General features: G+C 39.3%; 1 protein-coding gene across 10 annotated transcripts in view; it reads left to right on the forward strand.

Moving 5' to 3' along the window:
• Positions 1-763: 763 nt before the first annotated feature.
• PHF14 (PHD finger protein 14) overlaps positions 764-26091 on the forward strand; it is a 136152-nt gene continuing 110824 nt past the window's right edge. For 4 of the 10 annotated variants that reach the window (XR_014556735.1, XM_083705255.1, XM_083705259.1 and 1 more), the window contains exons 1-7: positions 764-989; positions 1390-1500; positions 8297-8985; positions 16186-16330; positions 19979-20138; positions 24585-24696; positions 25744-25881. Coding sequence is in view for 8 of the 10 variants with exons in the window: in XM_083705255.1 (XP_083561381.1) it covers position 989; positions 1390-1500; positions 8297-8985; positions 16186-16330; positions 19979-20138; positions 24585-24696; positions 25744-25881 (1356 nt within the window). In the remaining 2 variants the exon portion in view is untranslated. Of the gene's footprint in view, positions 994-1389; positions 1501-8296; positions 8986-16185; positions 16331-19978; positions 20139-24584; positions 24697-25743; positions 25882-26091 lie in introns of all 10 variants that reach the window. The other 6 variants (XR_014556736.1, XM_083705254.1, XM_083705258.1 and 3 more) reach the window with 3 other exon arrangements.

Below are 26091 nucleotides of genomic sequence, written 5' to 3' on the forward strand. Positions count from 1 at the left end.
AATGAAGACATACACACAAAACAATCATAGGGGAATCTCATATATCAGTTTCGAGCTCTTTTGGATGCAAACTTATCAATTATATCATTAAAATCAGCAAGTCCCAGTTTATCGTTTTCTATGCTTAGATAGTAAGCTCTGCTTTTTTTTCTTTAATGGCAAGAGGCTAAGGACCCACTAGATTACAAGGCTCTGGGATGCAACCTGATTAGTCCATATGTAAATCCAGCACTGCGACACGTGAGCAATGTGTGTATTACATTTCCATTGATAAGAAACAGAAGTGCATTCAGATGCGCAGAATCTCCACCTCGCGGGTGCAAATCTGGAGTGATGCCTTTTCAACGGATGTAATATTGTAAGCCGAGGGCCGTGTGTTCCTCCAAAATGTAAACGTCACATCCAAGTGATGACACCCATATGCCGTTTATAGCATTGTCCCCGTTACGCCTGAAAAAAGAAAACTGCAAATACACTTTTGCCGTTTAAAAAAGAGAGGACTGCATGATCCTCGGAGTCCCTTCTATAAGATTCACAGGCAAGATTGAACATGGAATGCGATAGACTAGAGAAAGAGGGCAGGGAGAGCTAGAGGGCCGGGCCGCCTCCACAATAACCACGCCAACCCTCGCCGTGCGATCCCCTCCGGCTTCCGCCGCGCTGAATAGGAAAACCACGTCCCTGTGCCAGGAACCATAGCGCGGGCAAGCCCTTCGTTCCTTCCAACGCGCCTGCGCGGCTCTTTCTGCACATGCGCGGCGGAAGCTCTCTGCTCCTTTGCGGCGGATCGGTTCCTGCTTTTGGTTTCGGCAGGAGGGGAACTGCATCCGGGGCGAGGCTTCGCCTATTGTCTGGGTTACGGAGGCGGCCTGTGGGACGCCGCGCAGCCTCTCCCTCTCCAGCGCGGGGTTGCCGCCTAGAGGGGAGCCTGCCGGGCTCGGGGCTGAGGGCTGCCTCCTCATGTGCCCGCGAGCGGCTGCTCGGCTCCAGTGAGTAAGTCAAGGCGCCGGCGCCCGCGAGGGCTTCCTCCCTGCCCGCTTCCCTGCGCTGGGAACCCGCGGCCGCCGGCAGCGGGGCTTTTCCCTCAGCCGCTGGCGCCCTGTGCCCGGCGGCGGGCTTCGTCCAGGGGCTGCTGCGGGGCGCCCCACCCTCCCGTGGCTTCAGTTTGACCTGGGGGTGGGCATAGACCATCCCGCCTTCAAGGGAGCCTCCCCCGACCCAGCCCTGCTTTGCATTCCCACGACCCAGCTTTCTCTGCAAATTTAAACCCGCGTCGTGCAAGAGTTCTGAAGGCCCACATGGTTTTCCTTACTCTTCTTTTCTCCCCCACCAACAGCTGGTCACAAAAGAAACATGCATGCCTCTCTCCTTTTGTTTTTCTCCCCACAGTGGATCGCAGCTCGAAGAGGCGGCAGGTGAAGCCCTTGGCAGCTTCCCTGCTGGAAGTTTTAGATTATGACAGTTCAGATGACAGTGACTTTAAGGTTGGAGATGCTTCAGGTAAACGCCTTTTTTCTGCTTTTCCCGTTTTGACCTAGTTTTGTGTTGTAGGGTTCTTCCATTAGTTATGCTTTATTGAATTGCTCGTAAAAGTAAACTACCATTACGTTTTAACTTCTGATCTGCTGAAAGGATGAGAACACCGGTTATGTATATATAGCACAAGTTGTTTTTGTTTTGTTTTTTGCTTTAGAAGTCAAAATTCTAATGTAGTTGAGCTTAGCAAGTGCTGAGGGGATACTGGGTGAATTGATGAGGGTGGCGCTGTGTTGCCGGGAAGGTCTGCAGTTCTAATCCATGCAACGGGGTGAGCTGCCGTTGCTTTGTCCCAGCTCCTGCCAACCTAGCAGTTTGAAAAGCATGCCAGTACAAGTAGATAAATAAGTACTGCTGCGGCGGGAAGGTAAACAGCGTTTCAGTGTGCTGTGGTTTCCGTCACGCTGTCCCATTGCGCCAGAAGCGGTTTAATCATGCTGGCCACCTGACCCAGAAAGCTGTCTGTGGACAAATGCTGGCTCCCTCGGCCTGAAAGCAAGATGAGAGCCACACCCCATAGTCACCTTTGACTGGACTTAACCGTCCAGGGGTCCTTTGCCTTTTTTTTTACTGGGTGAATGACTAGTAGTGTAGCATGAGGGAGCAAGGTCTTGAGGGCTGGAAAGTTGGGAGATGTTTGGGATTTATAAATAAAGAGATCTAGGCCCCTCCCCTCTTCCCTGCTGCAAGGTGGACAGCCTGAGATCTTGAGCTCTTTGGCATGTTCTTTCAGGTAGTCTTTCCTCCACATAACTGCAGTATCCCATGTGTCATTTTCTACCTTGATCCCCGCTCCCTTATTTGGGGTAGTGAAACTGGCTATCCAGATGTTTTTGGACTCCCATAATCTCATCATTAGCCATGTGGATTGGAGTCCAACAACATCTGCATATTCCCCACCACTGCTGTGAACACAGTAGTTTCCTGCCCTGTTCCTCCCCCGCCCACCGCCCTGTATCTGTAAGCCAAGATGATTCTGACCCAGATCCGTTTCAGCCAGCTTTCCAACAGTACAGTCATGCAAGAGACTTTCCACTCTCTCTTCTAGTCTTCCAATTATATGATTCCCAAAATCTTTAGTTTTTTCTTGCCCAAAACCTACCCATATACTTATTGACACATTGCTAACCTTCAGGAAGTCCTGTGATCAGTGCAATGACTGACTACTGCTGGGGATAAGAAACAGTGATTCTTCCATGATGGGGATGGGGCCTAGAGCTGTATATTTGGTCATTCTGAATTCAGCAAAGAGTTGGATGCGACACATCAACCTCTGGTTGAATAGTTACAGTTAAACAATTGGAGAGTTTTTGCATGTACATTTTGGAATATCTAGGAGGATTCCTTCTGTCTTGCAGACTAGCTTAGCTTTATGCAGTCTTGGTGGCGCTTTCATTGTCTCAGAACTATGCACTGAAAGTAAGGGCAGCTTTGGCTATGCATGTACTATGTCAGATTTCGCTTTTTCACCCATGCTTCACCCATTCTTCTACACACACAAAGGTACACACACTAATTACAATAGAGGAAGGGCATTTTTTTTTTTAAAAAAAAAAACCCTTCTGGTGGTTCAAATAGAGGACTTATTTAAAGCTTAATTACTTTACAAGTGGTTCCAGTGCTTAATTGCTTTCTCAGAGAAAGGCATTACCTCACAACCTATTGGTTGATGAGGGGAGCTAGCATGCCTTGCTCCAGCAAAAAAGCAATCAGGAACTCACTGTAAGCTCCTGGTTGTTCCTTTGAAGCCACATCAGTATGACATTGCATAAGACATCAGCTGCAGTATGGGTGAAATGGGTAAAATGGCTTCATGGGCCAGATTGAGATCCATGGCAGGCCAACTTTGGCCTGCAGGCTGGACATTCACCATCTTTGCTCTGAAAGCCATTGCAGCAATTCATCTGAGGTTGTTATAAGTGAACAGTCAGATTAGCACTTACTTAAATAGCTCCGTGTTGTTACCAGCTTTGCCTGTGCAACCAGGTGTTGGCTTGGGGCAATGTCTTATGAAGAGAAGTCTGTTTCAGCCACACTGCCACTTCAAAACCATGTGAATATGCATTTAGAAGCAGGTTTGTGGTGATGAGGTGGACCACTTCAAAGTTCATACCATGGGAGATGCAGTCCTTATTTCTTCCTCACCCACTGGAGAGTTTTTAAGTATTCACATTGTGATAGATATACATCTACATTCACTGTTTCAGAGCATCAAGCAAAACCTCTTTGAAGATGTGCACATGCCTAAATTATTATATAAACGCCATATTATCACATTTACATGTGGATTTGAATTTTGAATTTCAGTATGGAATGTGGTCTTGCAAGTCGCTATCAATTTGATCTACTTTTCTGAAGCAGATAATACTGTATAATATTTTATAATATACAGTTGTACCATGGAAGTTGAACGGAATCTGTTCCGGGAATCTGTTTGACTTCCAAAATGTTCAAAAACCAAATCACTGCTTCTGATTGGCTGCAGGAAGCTCCTGCAGCCAATCAGAAGCCGCGGAAGCCCCATCGGACGTTTGAGTTCCAAAAGAACGTTCGTAAACCAGAACAATCACTTCCAGGTTTGCGGCGTTCGGGAGCCAAAACATCCAAGTTCAAGGGAGTTCGGGATCCAAGGTACGACTGTAATACAATACCTTATATAATATGTATAGAAATAATTCAAGTTTGATGTCTCTTATCTCTTAAACTTTGCAAGCTTGCATACTGTGTTGGTTAAATGCAGTTCCTTGAGTACCTCTTTTATATATTTTTATTTGCAATATTTTAACTAAAGTGGAATATAGCTTTGCTTTTTGTCTCCATAGTTGTCTGAGAATAATTGAATTGTCATGTTAGTGTATAGAGATGATGGATGTTAAAGTTTGCAGCTTTTGTTGCATAAGAATGTTGAAGTTCAGTCACATTTTAATTCTTCAAAACTTTGAATGAAAAATGCTGAATCTTACAGCTTTGTGACAATTTTGCTTATAATTGATGACACAAAGCCTTGTATTTTACTGGAGTCTTGAAATGAGACTGATAACAATAAATAGCAGTATTTGTATCACAAATAATAATAATAATAGCAGCTGGTTTACTTTGCAATACAGGTTTACCTGAGTTTATTTTAGAGGTTGTCCCTAAATTAGATTTCCTGGCTCTTTCAGAATCACTCTTTGTTTACTGTCCTCAAGTCATCTCCATATGACTATTGTGAGGAAACTGTACATTATGGCCCTTTGAATATTAGAGATAACCAAGATGTAAGTGTGATAAATGAAAAGCCCAAGATTTTACAAGCCCTTTTTGTTCTCTCCTTTTGCCATCTTCCATTGAAACTCTGATTTATCCCTTACAGTGCTAAGCCATGGTTTGTTTTAACCATGTTTTTTCAGCAATCTATGGCTTTCTCACAGCCATGGTCTGTTCCTCCAAAGCTTGGGTTGTTTTCCTGCTGCTCTTGACTATGTACCATCCAAGACACTCACCAAACCAACTGTTGTTAAGCAATATTGTTGGACTCATACATATGCCAAACCATAGTAAGCCAGCAACAAACCATGACTTCATATCATGGCTTGCTGCCAGAATGTTTAGTCTGCTGAGCTCAGTTCAAACAAAACACACTTTTTCCAGCTCAGTGGTTCCCAAACTTTAGGGTTAGCACCCTGGTTTCATAAACACATCCCCAGTACCCCATAACCTACCCTATAAAAGGCATCATTCAGAATTGTGATTTGCACATACCACTAAGGAAGATAATACTGTAGCACAATAAAATTCAAAATAATAATAGTTAACTCCGCTGTTATTCAAAATGCAATTAAAATTATTTAGTGTAATTATTTCAACAAAATTGATGAACTTAATCCAGTGATTCCTGCTTTTCAAAGTCTCATAGTCATTTACACCTCCAGCCCCCCATGAAGACCCCTATGTAATCCCACTGTCTCCTGGGGGCAGTAAACCAGCTGCTCTAGCTGAAGTGTTTTGTTTTGTTTTGCTTTGCTTTTTGCTTTGCTTTGCTTTTAATGCTAGCATAGCACAAATAGGCCATGAACCTCTTTTTTCTTTTCAGTATCTTGAAATAGGCTTTCTACAACCAGGGGTATACAAATTCTAAAATTACTGGTAACTGATATCTGTAAGGATTTTTGCTGCATACTGTACAGACAGCTGGTCTCTAATCCAGTCATTCTCATATGTGCACTTCTACATGTGCACATATTCCTACAGGCACAGCATTTAGTATTTTGAAGAGAGGATAACTTTGTTTAAAATCTGTTATTTGTAAGTCTTGCCCAGTGACAGGCAAATTAGGTTGGTAAATTTGTTGACAGAGTTCACATCATGGGTTCTGATCCTCAGTTGCTTGGCAGGTTAGAAATGTCTTGTACATATCATCCAGTTTAGTTTGCATACCCAGTTTAGTTTTTTCTTCCCCACAGTTTACACGAAAATATAGTAGTTGCAGTTTATAAAACCCAATAAAAAGTAATTCAAGGGGGGGTTAGGTTTTTTTAACAAGGATCATAGGAATAATAATTGATACAAATAAATATACAAAGTCATCTCATGTCATTTGTGTATCACAAAAAGCATAATAAATTTGCAGCAATATCTGCAACATATGAAAACCCTAAAATGTTTTAATAGCACAAATATGTACAGACATTTATTTAAGCAATAAAATATTTGTCAGTGTCAATAAGCAAGTAAAGCCAAGATGTAATAGATGACTTGTTTGTCAAGTTATATATTCATTATTATATGAATGAAATATATTTCTGTATTTTTTGTCATTGAAATATTCAAGACACTTTTTACCATCACACTTTATTTTTGTGTTGACATTTTTGGTTAAACAAAATGTCTCTTTCTACTTGTTAATACAGTAATAAGATAAATTACACAATACTGTGGCTGCTTGAACAGGTGGTGTTTGGTCAGATTGAATTGACTGCATAAATGGTAGTTGTCTTACTAGCTAGATATTTTTTATCAACATTGAGTTATGTGTCTGGGCAAGACGCGCGGGGGGTGGGGTGGGGGTGAGGGATCTTCATATTGTGCTGAGCTTTGGGCCATGCAGGAACAGTGCAATATTACCATGCTGCTTCTGTCTGCTCCAAAGTGATGCGAGAACTTTTCCCATTCCTGCAGGATATATTCAAATGGACAACTTAGTATGTGACCCAGACACTGGAAGTGATACTCATGACTTCTCAACTACTACGGTCACAAAATTTGCTTCTATGAACCTGCAGCTCTATTTTTGGAGGTATCAGGTCACATGTTAGGTTCTTCACACAAATTAAGATTACTGTGATTAGGTTCTGCCACATGGGAAAAGTTCTAAACACCTGCAGCTGACCTAACCAAAGAAGTGCTGAAACTAAATCTATTCATTTATGCTGCTGGTAATTTGTCAAAGATAATTTGCATATGCTGCTGGTGATTCTGAGCAAACTTGGGCAAATAGGGCACAGCAAGATTGTTAAAAGTAGTTATTTCAATGTTTATTTTTATTCTGGCTTTTGTTCCAAAAGGGCCCCCAAGGCATTGTTATTTATGAAATATAGTTGAATGTGTGCTTTCCTATGAGTTTTACACTTAAACACACTAATGTCATATTTCTGCTGTTGGCTAAAACATGGCAGTGTGGAAGAAAATCTTGATTGGACCATTTTAGTATTTCCAAAAGTCTTAATTGAGTTAAGAGGAACTGGTGCTTTTTGCATTGATGTGTAGCTGCCTATGATGATAGGATTGCATTTCATGGGGACACAATAGATTCTTATTTGTGAGTAGGATGGCATGTAAAGTAAAATGGTGAGCAATGAATAATTATATCAGTACTCTCTATAGAATAATTTTTCATATACTGGTAGATTTGGAGTTATAAATACCTGTAGTGTTTTCCCCCCACAAAGGTAAAGTATTGACTGATCATAAAAGTATTCTACTTGCACCAGGTATCAAAAGTTGCAAGGTTAAGGTTGCAGGCGAGTAATAGTTTTCATTGATATGATTTCATATTTGTGAAGTGCTGGTTGTTTCTTTTAACTTTAGGTTTCCTTTAATTATTGTGTTATTATCACACAACTGTATTGTTATAATCAAAGAGTATTATAAAATGACAGCTAGTATTTAGTATTGTACTGAATTATGATGTTTAACCAAAAAAACCAACCAAAAAAACAAAAACAAAACCATTCTACATTTCAAAATCAAGCACCCCCAACAACATTTCGATGCCCCAGTGCTAGAACTGGAAAACATTTCAAATCCCTTGGTGCAGACACTGAATTTTAGTCATGCAAGGCTATAAAAAATAGTCATTTTTTTAAAACCACAAATTGTGAAATAACTACATTGTGGGCACAATTCTGTGTGAAACTGTGTACTCACTTTCTTTAAATCAGCTACTCAGTTTAGTGTAGCATGCTTTCATGGAGCAGTTTGGGTGCTGGGCTGAATATCTAAAAAAGCTTTCCTTCCTATTCATATTATGCAGGGTAATAGAGACAGAGCTTCTTGCTGTTCTACAAAATACAAATCATTCTTCATCAGTAGGTTTGCAATACTAAAAAAGCTAATTCAGTTGGAGAGAAAAAATTGAGCCAGATGAAGAATAGGCTATTAAGGGAAGAATATTTAAGTTAAGTTGGTTGCCTCAAGCCTTTTCTAAAAAACAAACAAACTTCTTTTTTGGTTCATTTTGCTTTGGAACTCTTTTTTTAAATTTTCATATGCTCAACAGATTCTGAAGGCAGTGGACATGGCAGTGAAGATGGATCAAAGGATAGCGGCGAAGGCTCCTGTAGTGATTCAGAAGAACATATCTTGGAGGAAGAGCTGGCAGAAGAAGAAAAAGTAGAGGAAGAACAACCTAAAAGCTCAGCTGGAGAAGAGCTGCCCATAACGGAGAAAGAGGTGATTAAAACTGAGAAAGAGGAAGAGGAGGAGGAGGAGGTGGTGGATGGAGAAGAGAAGCCTAGAAAGAAAAAAGAGAAAGAGAAACCCTCAGAAGCGGATGCTGGCATTGATGAGCAGACAAACGAACCCAAAAAATGGAATCTGCGAAGAAACCGCCCTCTGCTAGATTTTGTTTCCATGGAGGAGCTGAATGACATAGATGACTATGACAGTGAAGATGACAATGACTGGCGTCCAACTGCTGGGAAGAGGAAGGGGAAAAACACGCTACGTAAAGAGGGAAGTGATGCAGATAACGAGGATGATGAAGATGATGGGAGCGGGAGTGAGGAGGATGACAATGAAGAGGAAGGCAATGAGGAAGAGGAGGAGGAGGAGGAGGAGGATAACAGCAGTGCTGCTAGTGATGGCGGATCCAAGAAGAAAAAAGCGAAAGCTCTTAGCAGAAATAGTGCTGATGAGGAGGAGCTGACAAATGATAGCCTGGCCCTTTCACAAAGCAAGAGCAATGAGGTAGAACAGCCAACTTTCTATGATACCTCTGATGAAAAATGGAAATACTCTGCAGTGTGATTGTTTTGACATTGCTCCCTAAAGCTAGGTGATGTTACCAGACAGTGATTGCATTAATGAGCTGCAGAGTTGTCCTTAATGCTCATTAAGATAAATGTACATCAGCCTTATGCCTGAATCCAACACCCTTTGAAGACCAGTGGGAATCTTCCATTGGCTTCAATGAAATTTGGATTTTAGGCCGTATTAAAGAAACTCTTACAATAAATTAATGTTAGGTAAGAGTCTGCACCACCTCACACACATTTGGTATGTATTGCAGTAAATAATGCATACCAGTGTTAATTAAAGATTAAGGGAGTATGATTTTGTAGGCTAAGCATGTGACTATTGCTGGAGACAGTGCCTTCAGGTTTAGTTAGGGGTTTTTTATGCATATTGAAATGATGTGTTCTGGTATGTACTCTTAAAAGCTGTGAAAGAACACAGGTAAAATTAAGAGGGGAATAAGTGCAATCCCATGCAGGGCCGCACAGAAGTAAGTAGCACTGGAAACACCGGTTGCAATTCTATACACATATTCAGGAGTAATCTCCTTTGAACACAGTAGGTATTGCTTCTGAAAGAACCTACATGCGTAGGATTGCACTATAAAGGCATTATAGAGATGTTCTTTGATTTTTGGCTGGAATGAAGTCTATGTATCCCATTTCACTTGGACATAGGAATAGATTAAGGTGTTTGTGGAGTGGGTATTTTGATTTATTGGCATTCTTAAAAAAATATTATTGTTTGGACATGCACTATGTAAGTTAGATATAAATGTTTAAGTACAGGCTTTTATCTTTTGGCTACTGACATGCTTGAAGAGAAGAACTCTTTAATATGAGTGCCTCTGAGTATGTACAGGGTCTTTCTTTCAGCAACACATAATATCAGTCCAGTACCACATATCTGTCATATCATTGTCTGTCACTGGATCAGTCAACTTTCCTAACCTATGTTCATACTTAATAGTTGCTCATTTTATTATTTTTACATTAAAAATATAGCCTCCGTTTCACCAACAAAATGGTTCTTATTCTCAGGCAAGTGTGTATAGCATCAGGGCAGCAGAAGTAAACTCCATTTAGTTCTTCTAAGTAATGATGGCATCATGGTTTAAGGGAGTTTTAAATGAGAAATTGTGCTCAGAGTTTTTTTTTTATATCTTTATTTTTGTTTTGAGTTCTTTGTTCTAGTATATTAGGAATGTAGCAGCAGCAGCAGATCAAGCAGGGAATAGTAACTGAGATAATCTGGGGGCATGCTATTAGTGGTCCCTCATGCACCAGAGGCATGGCTTACGTTAGTGATGAGTCACGCCTTCAATTTAGTGGTCCAACTCTATGGAATGTCCAGTTGGCATCAGGCAGGTACCATCCCTGCTAAGTTTCAAACACCATGTTAAAAACGGTTTTATTTCAGGAGGACATTGCACCATAAATGCTATTCTAATGTTTCATTCTATGATATTTTAATCTATGTTTTAAATTATTGTTTGTTTTAATTTTTGTAAGTCGCTTTGAGACCCAGATGTGGTGAAAAGTGGAGTGTGTGTGTGTGTGTGTGTATATATATATATTGGTGAAAAGTGGAGTGTGTGTGTGTGTGTATATATATATATATATGGCAATACACATGCCCTTCTGAAACAGGGTGGGGAACCTATGAATCTCCAGATGTTAGACTACAAATTCCATCATTTCTAACCATTCACCATGTTGGGTTATGGGAGTTGGAGTTGGGCTGATGGGAGCTTACCAAGCTATTTAATGGCTGAAAAGCATTGTTTCTGGCAATCCCGTGATCACTGATTGAGAATGTTTTCAACTGTTTGTTTTTTTAGAATATTTTTAGTTGTTTCCTGCCACCCTAGCTCCTTTGAGAGGAAGGACAGAATATAAATCTAATAACAACAACAACATATGGGGGGTCTTAGGTAACCCAGCTCTGCTCTAAAGCCCACCTCTTTGTGAGACCATTGAGTCTAGCTTCAAAAATTACCTAGCAAAGTGATAGTCTGTACGTAGTAGTAAATTATTTTTTAGGACTGAGCCTATGAACAGCAAAGTCATCTGCATGTTTACTTTAAACTAAGTCCTGCTCTGTTTAATGGTGCTAATTTGCTAGTAAAAATGTACTTTGGCTTGCTGTCTAAAAGAGTGCAGAGAAATGGTCAAAGAGAGCAACCAAAATAGTCAAAAAATAGAGTGTAGTGTGGCAGGGAGGGATTAGTTTAGGAAAAAGGCTGGGGTGGGAGTGTGCCAGATGATAGAAGTATATAAAATTATGCATGGTGAAGAAAGTGGATAGAAGTAAGTTTTTCACTTTCTCTCATAATACTAGAAACTAGGGTCATTCAGCAAAACTAATGGGGGTGGGGGTGGGGCTTGGAGATGCAAAAAAAACTATGAAATTCACTGTCACCAGATATACTGATGACTTTGCAAGGGGAATTAGACCAATACTATCCAGGATCAGAGGCACCATGTCCCTGAATACTGAAAAATGTGAATGGGAGAGTGCTATTGTCCTGCATGAGGGCTTCACATAGGCATCTGGTTGGCCACTGTGGAAACATTATGCTGAACCAGATGGCCTTTGGTCTAATTCAGCAGGACAGCACTTATGTTCCTGTGTATTTTAGTACAGCATCAAACTTTTAGTACCTGATGGTGGTGTTTCCAGTACAATGGTACCTCCGGTTGCAGACGGGATCCATTCTGGAGGTCCAGTCATATCCTGAGGTTCTCACAACCGGAGGACCGCTTCTGTGCATGCACGCATGGCAAAACCCGGTAAAATACTTCCGGGTTTGCCGCTTTCACAACCTGAAGTTTACGTTACCCGAGGGTAATGTAAGCCGAGATGCTACTGTATCCATGTCTATGCAAGCATTCAGGAGCAGAGGCCAGTGGTCTAAATACTATAGCGATCTTGAGCTACAGTGGACAGAGTTATGAAAATAGTACATCCAGGTACACAGAAGTGATGAAGTCTTGGAGTCAGTGGGACTCTCTGCAGAGAGATACATTAATTGCTGAATATCCTGGCATGCAAAGTGCATAGATATTGCGCTTTATAATCTCATCATGCGTGCTGTCAAGGAAGCTCACTCTATTACAACTGAATCCTTTGATCTTGCATCAGCAAAAAAATTATCGTGGTTCTTTGCCTTTAGGACATCTTCCCAGCCAAGTCTCGCAACACATTTTACAGGTATTAATAGGTTGAATCTTTCAAAGTTTGTGCCCAAGTTGGACTGCAGTCCAAGGAAGCTATTTGCATGCATATATGCAGGTGCGAATTATGCGTGCAGCCAAAGTTGACTTTGAAGTTTTCAGTGCAACATCCATGGCCACTGACCTCACAAACTGGTTCTAATAATGAAACTGCAACCATCATCATCTACGTTTGTGATGATGAAACCTTTGAAGACAGCTCTGGCATGAAGGATCTTGCATATTAGTGCTTCGGATTGTAAACCGCATCTGTGTTCTATTTAAGGAATGAGGAAAACGAAGGCCAGGGAGATTAATTGCACTGAATCACATTGCTAAGTGTGATGTGCTGTTCTAAGTGCTATTCTGCTAATGGCAATCAGTGCTGCATCTTTAAAGTTCAGTCCTTAGTGGAGACCTGTGTGGGGTAGAGCCAGCATTGCAGTCTAGTCTTTCAAATTCTCAAATCTGTCATCTATCACAGATCATCTATCCCTCTAGAATAGAATACTTCAGCCAATCTGTATTTCACAAACTACACTTTAAGAGTTTTTAAATTATTGAAAGTTGAATGAAAACTTATTTAGGTTAAAGCAATTAAACTGTTGAGACTAGGGATTTATTTTAGTATGGTCCTTGGCCACACATGTCTCCTGTAGTAAGGTAGTCACAGGCCTAGCCAGAGGCACACACCTATGTATCCATCTTGCTGAAGCTAAGCTGGTCTGGATCAGATTAGTGCCTAAATGGAAGGCCAGCTGGGAAACCCATGTACAACTACCTTGAGTTTCGTAGTTCTGTTGTTTGGTTTATATTGTATTATATTCCATCCCGTGGTCCTCAGGTGAAGAGCAACCTAGAAATAATAATACATAATACATTTGGCCATTCCCTGTGGAATCATTTTCTGTTGAATATCTGAATCTATAGCATAGCCGTGACTAAACTGTCCCAATGAGTTCCATGGGACTAAGGATCAATGGCTGTATCTTCATATAAAATATACTTTGTAGTATTTCAGCACCTGTCATTATGAAGAGTTCCATAGTATTTCACTAAAGTTGTGAAGGTTTAAATGTGTCAGAAGTTGAATGATGAATTTCTACTTGGTTTCAAGCAGAATCCAAAGTACTCGGGTGGTAATTTAAATGTCTGTTTTTCATAATTAGGGCTGTTGCACTGTTTTAAAAAAATCTTAGCCAATTAATCATATGAATTTTAATTGATTAAATATGCATATATGTGTGTAAGAGGAAAAACACTTGTTTTTAAGGAAAAAGGCATGCTGCACACATCTGTCACATCAAACATAATCTTAGAATGGGCATATTTTATCTCAGGAGGAAATGCCTCTGCTAAGATGGTGCCTTCATAGTAATTTATATCTTATTAAGAAGGCACATGAGACACCTTATTGAAGCTAAGTGGGTTGGGATCTTTTCAGTACCTGGAATGGGAGGCCAGCTGGGAATCTCAGGTCCACCACCTTTGAGCTCCATGATGGAAGAAAGGTGATGATGGCAAAAAGTTAGGACATGAAAGAAGAGTTTGGATTTGATATCCCGCCTTTCACTCCCTTTAAGGAGTCTCAAAGCGGCTAACATTCTCCTTTCCCTTCCTCCCCCACAACAAACACTCTGTGAGGTGAGTGGGGTTGAGAACTGTGACTGGCCCAAGGTCACCCAGCAGCTGCATGTGGAGGAGCAGAGACGCGAACCCGGTTCACCAGATTACAAGACTACCGCTCTTAACCACTACACCACACTGGCTCTCAACAATAAACAATAAAATTAAATGTTTTAAAAGCAGTTAAAAAACCAAAATGTGCCTGATTAATTGAGACAACTTTTTAGTCAACCAAAATGTTTTTTTAGCCTACAAACTATCCAATTAATTGATCAAGTGATGATTTAGTTGTAATGGCCAATTACTACGCATTGGGATTTGTAGCCACCTACCCGGGTGTTCTTGCCTTTGTGCAGATGTATATAGAGTTTGGGGAGTTGCTCTAAAAACCATAAATTGTAAGTGTTACAGCTGGAATTATTACATGTTCTTGCAGCTCGAAGAATGGGAGATTTCCCCCCACCATGTTGTTCCTTATTGTGTCTACACTCTAATGGCAGTGATATTCTTGGGAAGGAGTATACAGTAGCATTGGTAATAATAATGCAGCAGTGGCTGAAACCTAGGGAAACCTAAATGGTTTCTTTAAGGAGCCAAACTTGAAAAAGGCACAGGAACATTATAGTCACAAATCAGGAAACCCTGAATTAAATTCATGCATCATATAACATAGGCTGGGATCCATAGAACTACTTTAGGCAATGACTTCTTCATGTCCAGTGGAATTTCTTACTTGCACCTGTTGTAATAGTATCACAGTCTGGATTTGAAATTTCCCTCAGCTTCAAAAGTACCTTGCTATGAGGCACGAGGCTGCTGCTTGGGGAAAATAAGATTTGTACAAGACAATCCTGGCTTTGTATTTATTCAGAAGCAATTATTGGTTCTTCCTCTATAACAAATATGCTTGCTTATTGAAAGCCAAGCCTAGCCCTTCAGCATTGTAGCTTCAAATTTTGTGTGTTTCAGTACTTAATAGCAAGTTTGTGGGATATTAATACATTGTTTGTTATGTTTGCATCCTCTAGTCTCCCAAGGAGCTCACAGTGGTATTTTGACATCATAGCAGTTCCATGAGTTGGTTTGGGCTGACCTCAGGGTGGATTTAATTTAAATCAAACCAATTTAAATCATGATTTAAACCATGATTGAAATCACTAGTCAGTAAGACTTGATTTAAATCATTTTTATTTATTTTTTACAGAAAGACATTCCTGCTGGTATAATCTTAATATTTACAACGAGAGGAAGGTTTCATTTTGGGAATAATAAATTTTCAGAGTAGTTTTTACAGTTATATCAAAAACTACTGATTTGGTTATACTATTAGAAAAACATAGATAATTATGAAATTATTGTGAGGTTTAATAAGTTAACTGTTTATATTTGGACAGCTTTTCTGCTGCACTTTATTTGAAGGAGAAAAATAATAATTTCCTTAATAACATTTGAAACTAACTAAAACAATAACATTATAGCATATGTATCCATGTTTGTTAACTGATGTGGTTAAACTTTTTTTTAAAAAACTCCCAAATTAGACTGAGTTTCAGCACACAGGAAAAACTTAAAACAAATCCTTATTTCCTGATGAATGCTAGCCTTTGGACTATAATGTATCTTAAATAGAACACTATCTTTAGAAAGATTTTTTCCCCTCCAAAAGCATTTTATTTTAAAAATCCAATTTAAATCAAAATAATCTGATTTTTTTTGAAAAATAATTTATTTTTATCCACCCTGGCTGACCTATATGAATAACTTACTGCATGATTGCAAAGGAAGGAGATTGGAGTCATTTGTTGCACCTTAGTTTGGTACTGTTGTGTAAGGTATTTGGCAGGTCCGGGGAATCTCTGGTGCCGTAGAAGTTGTTGGACTACAAGTTCCAACATCTCTGACTGTTGACTGTGTTCCTTGATCTGATAAAAGCTGGAGTTCAACAACATCTAGAGGTCAAAAGTTTCCCCACCACTGGTATATGGCTTCTATGATTTGTAGGCTTAAAACCAGCAATTAGAAGCAAGAGATTGCAAAGTATAAGGAAAAGAGCACGAGGTGAAACAAGGCTAAGAATGCCAGGCCTTTGTGAGAGTACTTAGCGCCATTGTAGATGTGATGTGTGATGGACACATATAGTATAACATATAGTATAACATAAAAATACCAATAGATAAGAAGTAAAGGGCTTAAGGAATCATGTTCAGAAATACACTTAGAGTTCTAACATAGGTTGCAGGCTCAAAACAATGGTAAATCATGGTAATGCCTCTTCTAATATAACAAGTGTATTTTTACTTTTCAATGATAGGACTCGCTGATTCTTGAGAAATCTCAGAATTGGAGCTCTCAGAAAATGGACCATATTATGATTTGCTGTGTTTGTCTTGGGGATAATAGTGAAGATGCTGATGAAATAATCCAGTGCGACAATTGTGGAATAACAGTGCATGAAGGTAATTCTATCATGACTTCAATTTGCAACAAATAATAAAGCTTTGTTTTTCTCTTAGCAAATTGAGGTAAATTTGTTTTCACGCAGCGGCAATGGATACAATACTTTCTACAACTGTTTGGTATTCCTTGACTTTCAGATATGGGAGATTAAATCTGCAACCATGAATTTGCATGCAGCCAAACCTGCTTCATGTTTATGAAAACTCAACTGTTAATTTGTATTTTTCCTTAGTGGAAAACAAATTAAAGCTATAATCCTTATGCCCTTCAGTTCCAGTATATAAAAGCTTCCTATATTAAATGGTTTTGCCAATAAGATCTAACCCTGATCTTTTGAATAGAAACAAAGGATTTGCCCAGTGAATCTTTTAAATTCACAAAGGCAGTTGCTCCTCTTAATATAGTGCCATCCATTTAAGAAGTAAATGCTGATAGAAGGCATGCTAATGTATACAGTTTACAATTGAGTGTGACTGATTTGTTGTAGTATATTATCATTCAGACTAGTTAAAAGGGAACATAAAAATATCTTAAAATAAACACACTGTTAGAGGTTAGATCCTCTCCCAAATACTTTGCATAGTGATTCATACTGCATCCATGTGAAGTTAAGGTTCAATTGCTTATCATTCCCAGCCTTAACAGTTTGCCTCAAATCAGAAGTATAGACTCTTATTAAATCACAAAGGCATGTTTGGTTGGGACCACAGATACGGCTTTCTCTGTGGTCATACTCTGGCTCTCGAACTTCCAACTAGGTAACCCAACATTGCTGTTTTAATTTTCTGTCACAGTGTGAAATTCTTTATTTACTCAGAAGTAATCTCTATTGAGCATATTAGGGCTTACATCTGAGTAAACATGCACCGGATTGCACTGTTAGTGTCTCCTTGGAGGTATTTTGGTTTTACTGTATATATTTCATCATTACATTTTCAACACAGATAAATTTTACTTGGAGGGCTCTGTGTAATATTTCCATGTTTTAATGGGTTCGGCATTGCTGTTCTCTTTTGCACTTGTGTTACTGTTTTTTTGTGTTGGTTTAAAGTGTAGCTGCCTTTAACATTTTGGGGTTGGGGTAGAAAGAGTGTATAAATGTTTTAAATTAATAAATAATTTGGCTGTCTCTCCCCTGGATAATGTGCAAAGAAGCTGCTTTCTTTGGTGTATCACAAAATACAGATGAGCAACTCAAGAAGATAAGCAGATGGGTGTAAATATAAATCAACTCAGTGTTAGTACATGCAGATTGCTCATTTTAACTCACAGCCCAAGATACAGTCTTAACATGTATCTTTTCACATGGTGAAACTTCATAATCAGGGTTTTGGGACAAAGTCTAGATGTCTGACAGTGTCTGTTGCAGCTTAAAGGATAATATCGATTGGGGTCAAATTGGCCTTGACAATGGAGTCTGAATCCAACTCCTTAGATCCCACACTGTAGAGAAACAAGCATCAAGCTATGTGCTTCCATTTAGCTTACCTCTTAAGCTCCAGATAGCTGAGAACTGGTGCTTTCACTTTGTTCTCTGCTGCCTGGGTTGGAGGCAGCCTGTTACGTTTTGAGCTCAGTCTAGACTTTCCTTTCTAGAAAATACTTTCAATCACAATGGCCAGTGATTGTTTCGTTGGTTTAAAACAATGGTTTCCAGCATCAGGAGGTCACTATATTTTCTTAATTCAAGACTGAGTGGTGTGCCAGGTTCAGGATTCTGAACCCAACCTTTCTGGGCTGGCAGGAGCCCCTTCTGAGAGCCCTCAATAGATGCCTGATGGTACTGACCCCTGAGACTGACACGGTTTTCCAATCTAAATGAATGTTCACTCTTGGTGGAAAAGAAAAATGTTTGATGTTGAAATACACTTGGTGTGGGTGGTAAAATCTGCCACCTGCTCCTGATATTCAAAGGCCATACCTTTCTGCACTTTACGGTCCCTCATAATAACAGAGATTTTGCTAGATACATGTCTGGAACATTTTTTTTTCCTTTTAAGATCTGGGTGACAAATTTCTATCAGTGCTTCAGGAAGATGTTACTTGTTTTAATTGGGGGGGGGGAGTATATTTTATAAAGTGTTCCTTGGATAGATTTGCCCTTCTGTGGATAAATTTAAAAATAAAATCTTAAGCTCTGGCCTGTCACTTTAGATAACTGCTTTTGTGCTAAAATCTCCTTACTGGTTTGTAATAGCACAGCACCCCCAGCTGGGGTGTCAGTTCTCCTGATGTACTGATTGCAGCATGTCTAAAGAAAACTGTCTGGTACATATCATTGCAGGCAATGTGGTTGTGGGTAATTCACTTTCTGAGAATTGTCCTTGCATTGGTGCTATAAATTAAAGACGTACTGCAGTTTTCCTAAAATATTTTTATATCCCTTTGTTTACTCCAATATTGGAATTGTACAGAGTAAAGAATTCATGTTCTTAAGAGTTACATGAACTGGTGATTTTATAATAAAATAGGTGCACAGTGCAACTATTTTTCCATAGTTGAGCTTTCAGATCTCTTTGCAATCAATCAATCTCACTCTTTCTTTGAGTTTTCTATTCACCTGAAGTAAATCTAATTGTTTGCAGGAGGTGTTCAATATGTTATCTAGAAATCACCCATATGGTTAAAGGTAAGGTAAAGGACCCCTGGGCAATTACGTCCAGTCAAAGGCAACTATGGGGTGCGGTGCTCATCTCACCTCAGGGCAAGGGATCTGGCGTTTGTCCACAGACAGCCTTCCTGATCATGTGGTCAGCATGACTAAACTGCTTCTGGTGTGATGATGAGTGCCAGAACGCACAGAAATGCTGTTCACCTTCCCTCCGTGGCTGTACCAGTTATCTGCTTGCACCCTGCTGCGCGGATTCAAACCACCAACCTTTGGATCGGCAAGCCCAAGAGGCACAGTGGTTTAGCCCACAGCGCCACCCACGTCCCAAATCACCCATATAATAAGTTGTTAAAGCAGAGAATAATCATTGCTTTAAAATACTGCAGTATTTTCTGATGTCTTTTGAATTAATCCCAAATCCTCCTCCAGTAAAGCACAGTCAGTTGTACAAATTAACAGAATATGACTTCCTGTCAGAGAGTATATGTAATGCTCCAAAATCAATCAAACAACCTTGCAAAATGTGACCTAATTAGCCATTTGGTAGTACCTGCAAATTTGTAAAAAATAAATAAATGTAGCTTCCATTTGCCGTGGGAACAATCTGCACAGTTACAGAGAGACAAATCAAAATGCATGGGTGTTTTCTACTTACTGCTTACTAATTAGAAGGCAGATGCTTTTGGTTTTTTGAGTAGCTACTTCATCCAGAATAGTTATCTCCCTTATTCTCTCCTTATAAATAAAGCTGCATAGAGACAGCAGTTTTCCAGAAAGCTCACGGTAGTGTAATAGAGCTCTTGTGGCTAGAGAAAGTGAAGATCAGGTGTTGCTTCCAAAAAACCTGTAATTGAGACCGTGAACACACATATGTCTATTTGGCCACCTACTTCAAAGAGCTCTGTAAGTTCTGCCTTACCTACTGTATAGCTCTGTGTGCCCTTGCTTTCCACGTCTTATATTAATTCTTAATTACATCCCTTGATAAAACATTTCTTTGATTTAATTCATTCATTTGTATTTTCTATCTTCCTAGGTTGTTATGGTGTTGACGGCGAAAGTGATTCTATTATGAGCTCCGCTTCAGAAAACTCCACTGAACCATGGTTCTGTGATGCCTGCAAATGTGGTGTTTCTCCGAGCTGTGAACTCTGCCCCAACCAAGATGGAATCTTCAAGGAAACGGATGCTGGCAGGTTAGTTAAGGGAGCTGTCATCAGAGGGATAGGTTCCTGAAAGTTATCCTTCAATTTATTCCAGTCATGTGTTTTCTTCACCAAGCCCATTCTGGAAAGTCAGGCATAACTTACTTCCTTCTTTCCAACGGTAGATTAGACTATAGCCAGATTCCTATCGGAGAAACATAGCATTGCTGTTGCTTCTGCAATAGAGGTTTACTAGGATAATTCTGTGAATAAATTCACAGGTTCTGCTGCACCTTAAAGGTTTACGAACTACTCAGGAGGACGACTAAACAAACAACTTAAATGTTTGGTCAGAACTGTGTACTGTGTTCTAAAACACACAGTTTAAGGGATTATAAAATTTTCACTTTGTGACACTGGGTAGTCTTCTCATAGGTTTCTGTCTACTCAGGTATTCCCCCCCCCCCCTTTATTATTTCAATTAGTATACATACTCTTCCTCTCATGGGAGCCCACTGCAGCTAACAACAAAAACTCATAATTAAATCAAAATCAATACAAAATATAATATGTGATTCAACATAAAAGTCAGCATTAAATTATATGTATGAAGCCACTCCTCTTACGTTCCAAAGGCTTGCCAGGAAAAAAAGGTCTTAAGATGTTGCCTGAATTAAAATAATGTGGGGGACAGATAGATGTTAATAGGAGGTAGTTCCATAACTGGGAAGTTTCATGTTGGGAAGTTGCTTGTTTCAAAATGCTTGTGTGGAAATATGCCCCATATCAAAACTTTGCAGTCTGTCATCCCATAACTGCTAAGGAATTTTTAGACTGCCTTCGAGCTGTTTAAGACACTGGAATATATTTCTTGGTGAGGCATTAACAAGCTTGCCAAACATGACCTGGTGCTTTCAAGCTTAATCGATTTCATTGCTCCTGTTATTAACACAATACCTCTGAAACTCAGCAGGACATTCCACACAGTCAAACTGAGCATGGTTCCATTTGCCCTTTTGTGCTTAGAATATCCTGAATATATTGAATCAGAAGTCCCAGCAATTTTAAACCATTCATAAATTTCTTGTATTCACGGGTTTGTATTTGTCATTTTGAATTTGGCTCTATGCTAAACACTTTCTATTGAAATGGATGTTGGCATTTGAAACCACACACAGTAGGCTGTAATTTGAGTGTTTGGATTTAAAAGAATTGTACTCCAAGCTTAAAAATCTTGGCATTTACGTCTTGTTCAATTGTCAAGTGTAAGAAAACAACCTATTTTGTAAGCTGCCCTGAGGACTTGTTGGAGCCATATTGGCAGACTATACATTAATAAACAAATAAATAAATTGAACCCAGATTATAATGAAGCTAGACTTTCAAAAACTTAGTGCTTTTATCCAGCTGTGTAGAAGTGCCTTGTAGCAACAACTCTTGTAGCAACAACTCTCAAAAACAGGATTTCCCCCCTTCATAATCATTGTCCCTGCTCTCCCTTAACAGTGAACTCAGGGTGGTGTGTACCAGTATAAAGCGAAGCAAGAGGAATATATTGACCTCTTGGTAGTGCACTGAGGTTTACCAAAATAAATAGGTTAAAATCAGATACTTTAAAGACACTGTGGAAGTTAAAAACAAATATGGTAAACTTCCAGGACTGCACATGCTCAACAGCCATAGCAATGGAAGTATAGGTGTGGGAAGTGCATGGCTGGTTGGACTCCTAAACAGGAAAGATGGAGGATGCACTGCAAAGTTTTGTTTTGAGTCCCGCTTGTTCTCTTTATTACTGGACCTGGGAGGTTCCATGCCTATCAATCTGAAGCTCAAACAGGACCACCAGAAATAAGGTAGCAGTTTCTGCATATGCATACTTGACATACTTCCTAGGTATACAGAAGTATATTAGTTGTAAATTAGAAGATATTAAGAAATGACCATTCAAGAACCTATCGTTCTTCCTGGGCCTATGAAATGTTGAGGACAGTTGATCCATGGAGTATTGAGGATATCGGTTGAGAAAAAGAATAGAAAAGCAGGGAGAGAGTTGGTCTGCTTGAGCTCTAAAAGCTTATGCTGTTCTGGAAGGGGGCTGGAGTTGGAGGGATGTGTGTCATGTGGTTTTTTTAAAAAATAAAACTTATATGCCATACAGGAACATTTCAGGAGTTCTAAAAGGACACCTTCCTCTTTTCTCAGTCTTCAAACTCCTCATCACACTGTTATATAACATTAAAGTGCGTAGGTTCAGGACTGGCACAATGGGGAAAGATTTGAGGAAGGTGGGAAAGGGGAAAAAAGCTGTTCACTCTCCCTGCCCCCCTGAAACTCCCTTCCTTGGATAAGGTCTAAGCAATGTTTGTGATTCTGTTCCAAACTGGCTGAACATTTGAACATTCATTCTAAGGGCTAGGAATGTAATACATTTTCCTGTGGTTGCCACTTGTGTGTACATGATGTCAATGTGGAGTTTTGCAAATGGCTGTCAAACCTCCTGTGATCCCAGGACACCAAATTACATGCTACAAACAAATAACATAGGTTTCCTTTCTAACTAAAAAATTGTCAGAATGTTAAACTAAACCTGTTAATATTCTCTCTCTAATGAGGGATGGTTTTCTCTGCTCTTCCCATCGAAGAGGTTGACTAGATAGTGGAATGGTTAATTTGAAACAAATCTACTTTTTGCATGTACTCTTTAGTTTCCCGAGCACCAATGTGGATATAATGTTTTGCTCTGTATATATGATATGATACTAACTGGGCTAAGACTATTGTCTTTATTTTGCTTCAGCTTTTTCCCTTCCCTTCACCAACATCTGTCATCTTAGCTTGGAGCAAAATGGATGGGGAAGTAACAAGAAAGATTATTCTTCTTTGATTACCCAATTTGTCTTAATTACAAGGTTCTCAAACATGTGCGGCTAAACAAATGAGCAGGAAAACATTTAGGCACTGGTATTAAATGCAGCTGAAGCTGCCTCAGCTGTGAACTTGACTGACTTCTGTGCTTTTAATAAAGATTCAGGATGGAGTTCATACATAGGTGGTTAAGGAAATGAGACACTTGTGTGCCAATCATACTGAAATGGCAGTTTAAATCTGTAATACTACAGTACTTGTGTGACATGTACTAAAACATTTTGAGAAGGTCAGTATGAAGCAAGCAGCCAGCTGTTGGGTTTATCATAGATAAACTCCTACAGAGTGCAGCAGCATTTAATACACCAGTGGAGCATGAAAAAACTGTGCAAATTAAATTGAGAAGCAGCTGCTTGTTGAAGATGTGTATCTTTATATTGAACTCTGCAGGGTGCAATGGGGAGGTTGCATTAAAACGTACTATCAAAAATCACCAGCCAAAACCTTGGCCTTTTTTTAAAAAAATAAATAGAAGATAATGTGAATAAGAGCAACTATTTCCCTGGTAAAATTGTTACCAGTGCAACACATCAGTGGCATTTCATAAAGAGGGAAACTCTCCTAGAATTTCAAAAAACAGAATATCTTAAATTTGGGGGCTTCAGTATTTGGATCTTTTGGGGCAAATTGCTAGATATTTTAGTGTTGCCTAAAACTCAAAACATGGATAAAAAAAGAGTCAGAAGTGACTTCAAATGAGTAAGATCTAAGACGGGGGTAGTCAAAATAATGACTTCCAAATATTTTGGACTACAACTCCCATCAACCCCAGCCAGTATAGCCAGTGGCCAGGGATTATGGGAATTGTAGTTCAAGGCATTGGAGGGTATCACATTGGCTGCCCCTGGTGTAAGGCCTTCACACTGGAAGTGCAGGACATGTACATAGATCAGAATTGCCTTTCTGCTTAAGAACAAACTAACAACAATTTTATAATATAAGCAAAGATGTTCAAGCAGCTTCTGCATATGAATGGATTGCTTTCAGATTCCTATTAAATAATACAGAATATAAAACATTCATATTATGAATGTTCCCCCAGGATATCCACCCCAATCCCAATGGACAGATCCTGGTAAAATTTTATTGATCAGCTGTTGTAAGGGAAGTGGAATAAATTCTCTGCTGAGCTGTGCAGTTGTAAATTTCCTGAAAGTGCTAAGCTAGCACAGGGTTAACAAAAACCTATTTTGCATAGATTTCTCCAACCAGGTGCAGATATGTGTATGAAAGGCAGTTGTATAGGATGGCACCATATAGGGTTTTTCCACCATTGATTGTATTCCAGATTGGCTAAAACAGTAGGGAGACTATCACAGGTTCTAAATTCGGTCTAATCAATTCAAAGGGGAGTTGTGAAATATTGTTGAAGTACATATTAATTAATTGTTATTACAAAATAGTTACATTCCTGTCCCATCATTTAGTTGTTTCAAAACCATGGTGACTTAATGTTTGTAGTATTTGTAGAAGCTCCCATTAACATCTGGGTCACCTAAACTGTTCTTTCCTTGTCTGTAATTTTCTTAGTGCTCAGATATGAACAGTAAATGCTTTCCTCTTTTGTTATAGATGGGTCCACATTGTTTGTGCACTCTATGTTCCAGGAGTAGCATTTGGAGATATTGACAAACTGCGGCCAGTTACTCTTACAGAAATGAATTATTCCAAATATGGTGCTAAGGTAACATTCAAATAGATATATTTTGGGGATAATTTATATGATTGTAGCTTGTTTTTGTTTCTTTCCTTTTCAGTTCATTACAGCTAAACGCTCAAAATGTAGCTGGGTCGGGTAGAGCATGGTGCTGATAATGTCAAGGTTGCAGGTTTAATCCCCATAAGGGACAGCTGCATAGAGCTGCATTGGGGGGGGGGGGGTAGACTAGATGATCCTCAGGGCCCCTTCCATCTGGTTATAATGAATATTATTATATATAGTCTCATTTTTCTTATGAAACCCTCATTGGATAGGAACTATTCAACTAATTCCACAGGATTAAGGCTTGTAATTTTACACTGGGCTTTAGTTATAAAAGTACTAATAACAGGGCAGTCAAGTAAATGCAGGGCAGCTCAATTAATCCTCTCCAGTACTATAAAGATTTAGCCATCAGACCACAATAATATTGATCTGAGAATATATGAGATTTCAAACAGATAATCCTCGAGTGAATTCTTGAGAGGCCTTCCCTCATCCCCAACCGGAATGTTCAAATGTGGCTCACTGAAGATCACACTTTTAACTCTAGTCTTGATGTTAAACTTTTAAATGGTATATCAGATGTAATAAAGGGGTTTGTTTGTTTTTAGGACATCTTTTTCAGTATGTACGTTGTTGCTGTCTGTGGACTGGTACGCATTACTTGGCTTTAAGTGTGTATCACTTATTGCAACCTGCCTTGGCATTTCAAAAGATGGGATAGAATGTCCTAAGTATGCAAATACCCCACTCTAATAAGCCTATATAGATATGGATATGGTAATTTACATGAAAACTATTGCTGACAGTAGGGAAAAGTTGTAGTTAGGGTTGAATGTACCATCTTATATATACTTCTGGTTCCGTTTTATCCGTTTTCTCATTCCCTTTTGTTTGTTTCATGTCTTCTTCTGTAAAATATATAGTCCATTTTAAGGTACTGTATAAAGTTACTACTTTATTCTGTATAAAGTTACTGTATAAAGGTAATACTTTTGTAATGTTCTCTCTCTCATTTATTTGCTACAGGAATGCAGTTTTTGTGAAGATCCCCGTTTTGCCAGAACTGGCGTTTGCATTAGTTGTGATGCTGGGATGTGCCGAGCATATTTCCATGTGACTTGCGCTCAGAAGGAAGGCCTGTTGTCAGAAGCAGCAGCTGAAGAGGTATGATAATATTCTGCATTAGTGAAAATAACCCAGGTGACTTTTGTTATGACTAAAACTTCAAATTGATATGTTAAAATAACTAAGAAATATTTGAGTTGATTGCCTTACTTAATATTGATTGCTTCAGCTTTCCTGTGTTGGGATGCAGAAGGTGTATTTTGTACCTTCCCTTTTTCTTTTAACCTTTCCCCCTGAAACATGTAGACA

The sequence above is a fragment of the Podarcis gaigeae genome (assembly GCF_964106915.1).
Source record: "Podarcis gaigeae genome assembly, chromosome: 12".
In the NCBI taxonomy this organism is placed as follows: domain Eukaryota; kingdom Metazoa; phylum Chordata; class Lepidosauria; order Squamata; family Lacertidae; genus Podarcis; species Podarcis gaigeae.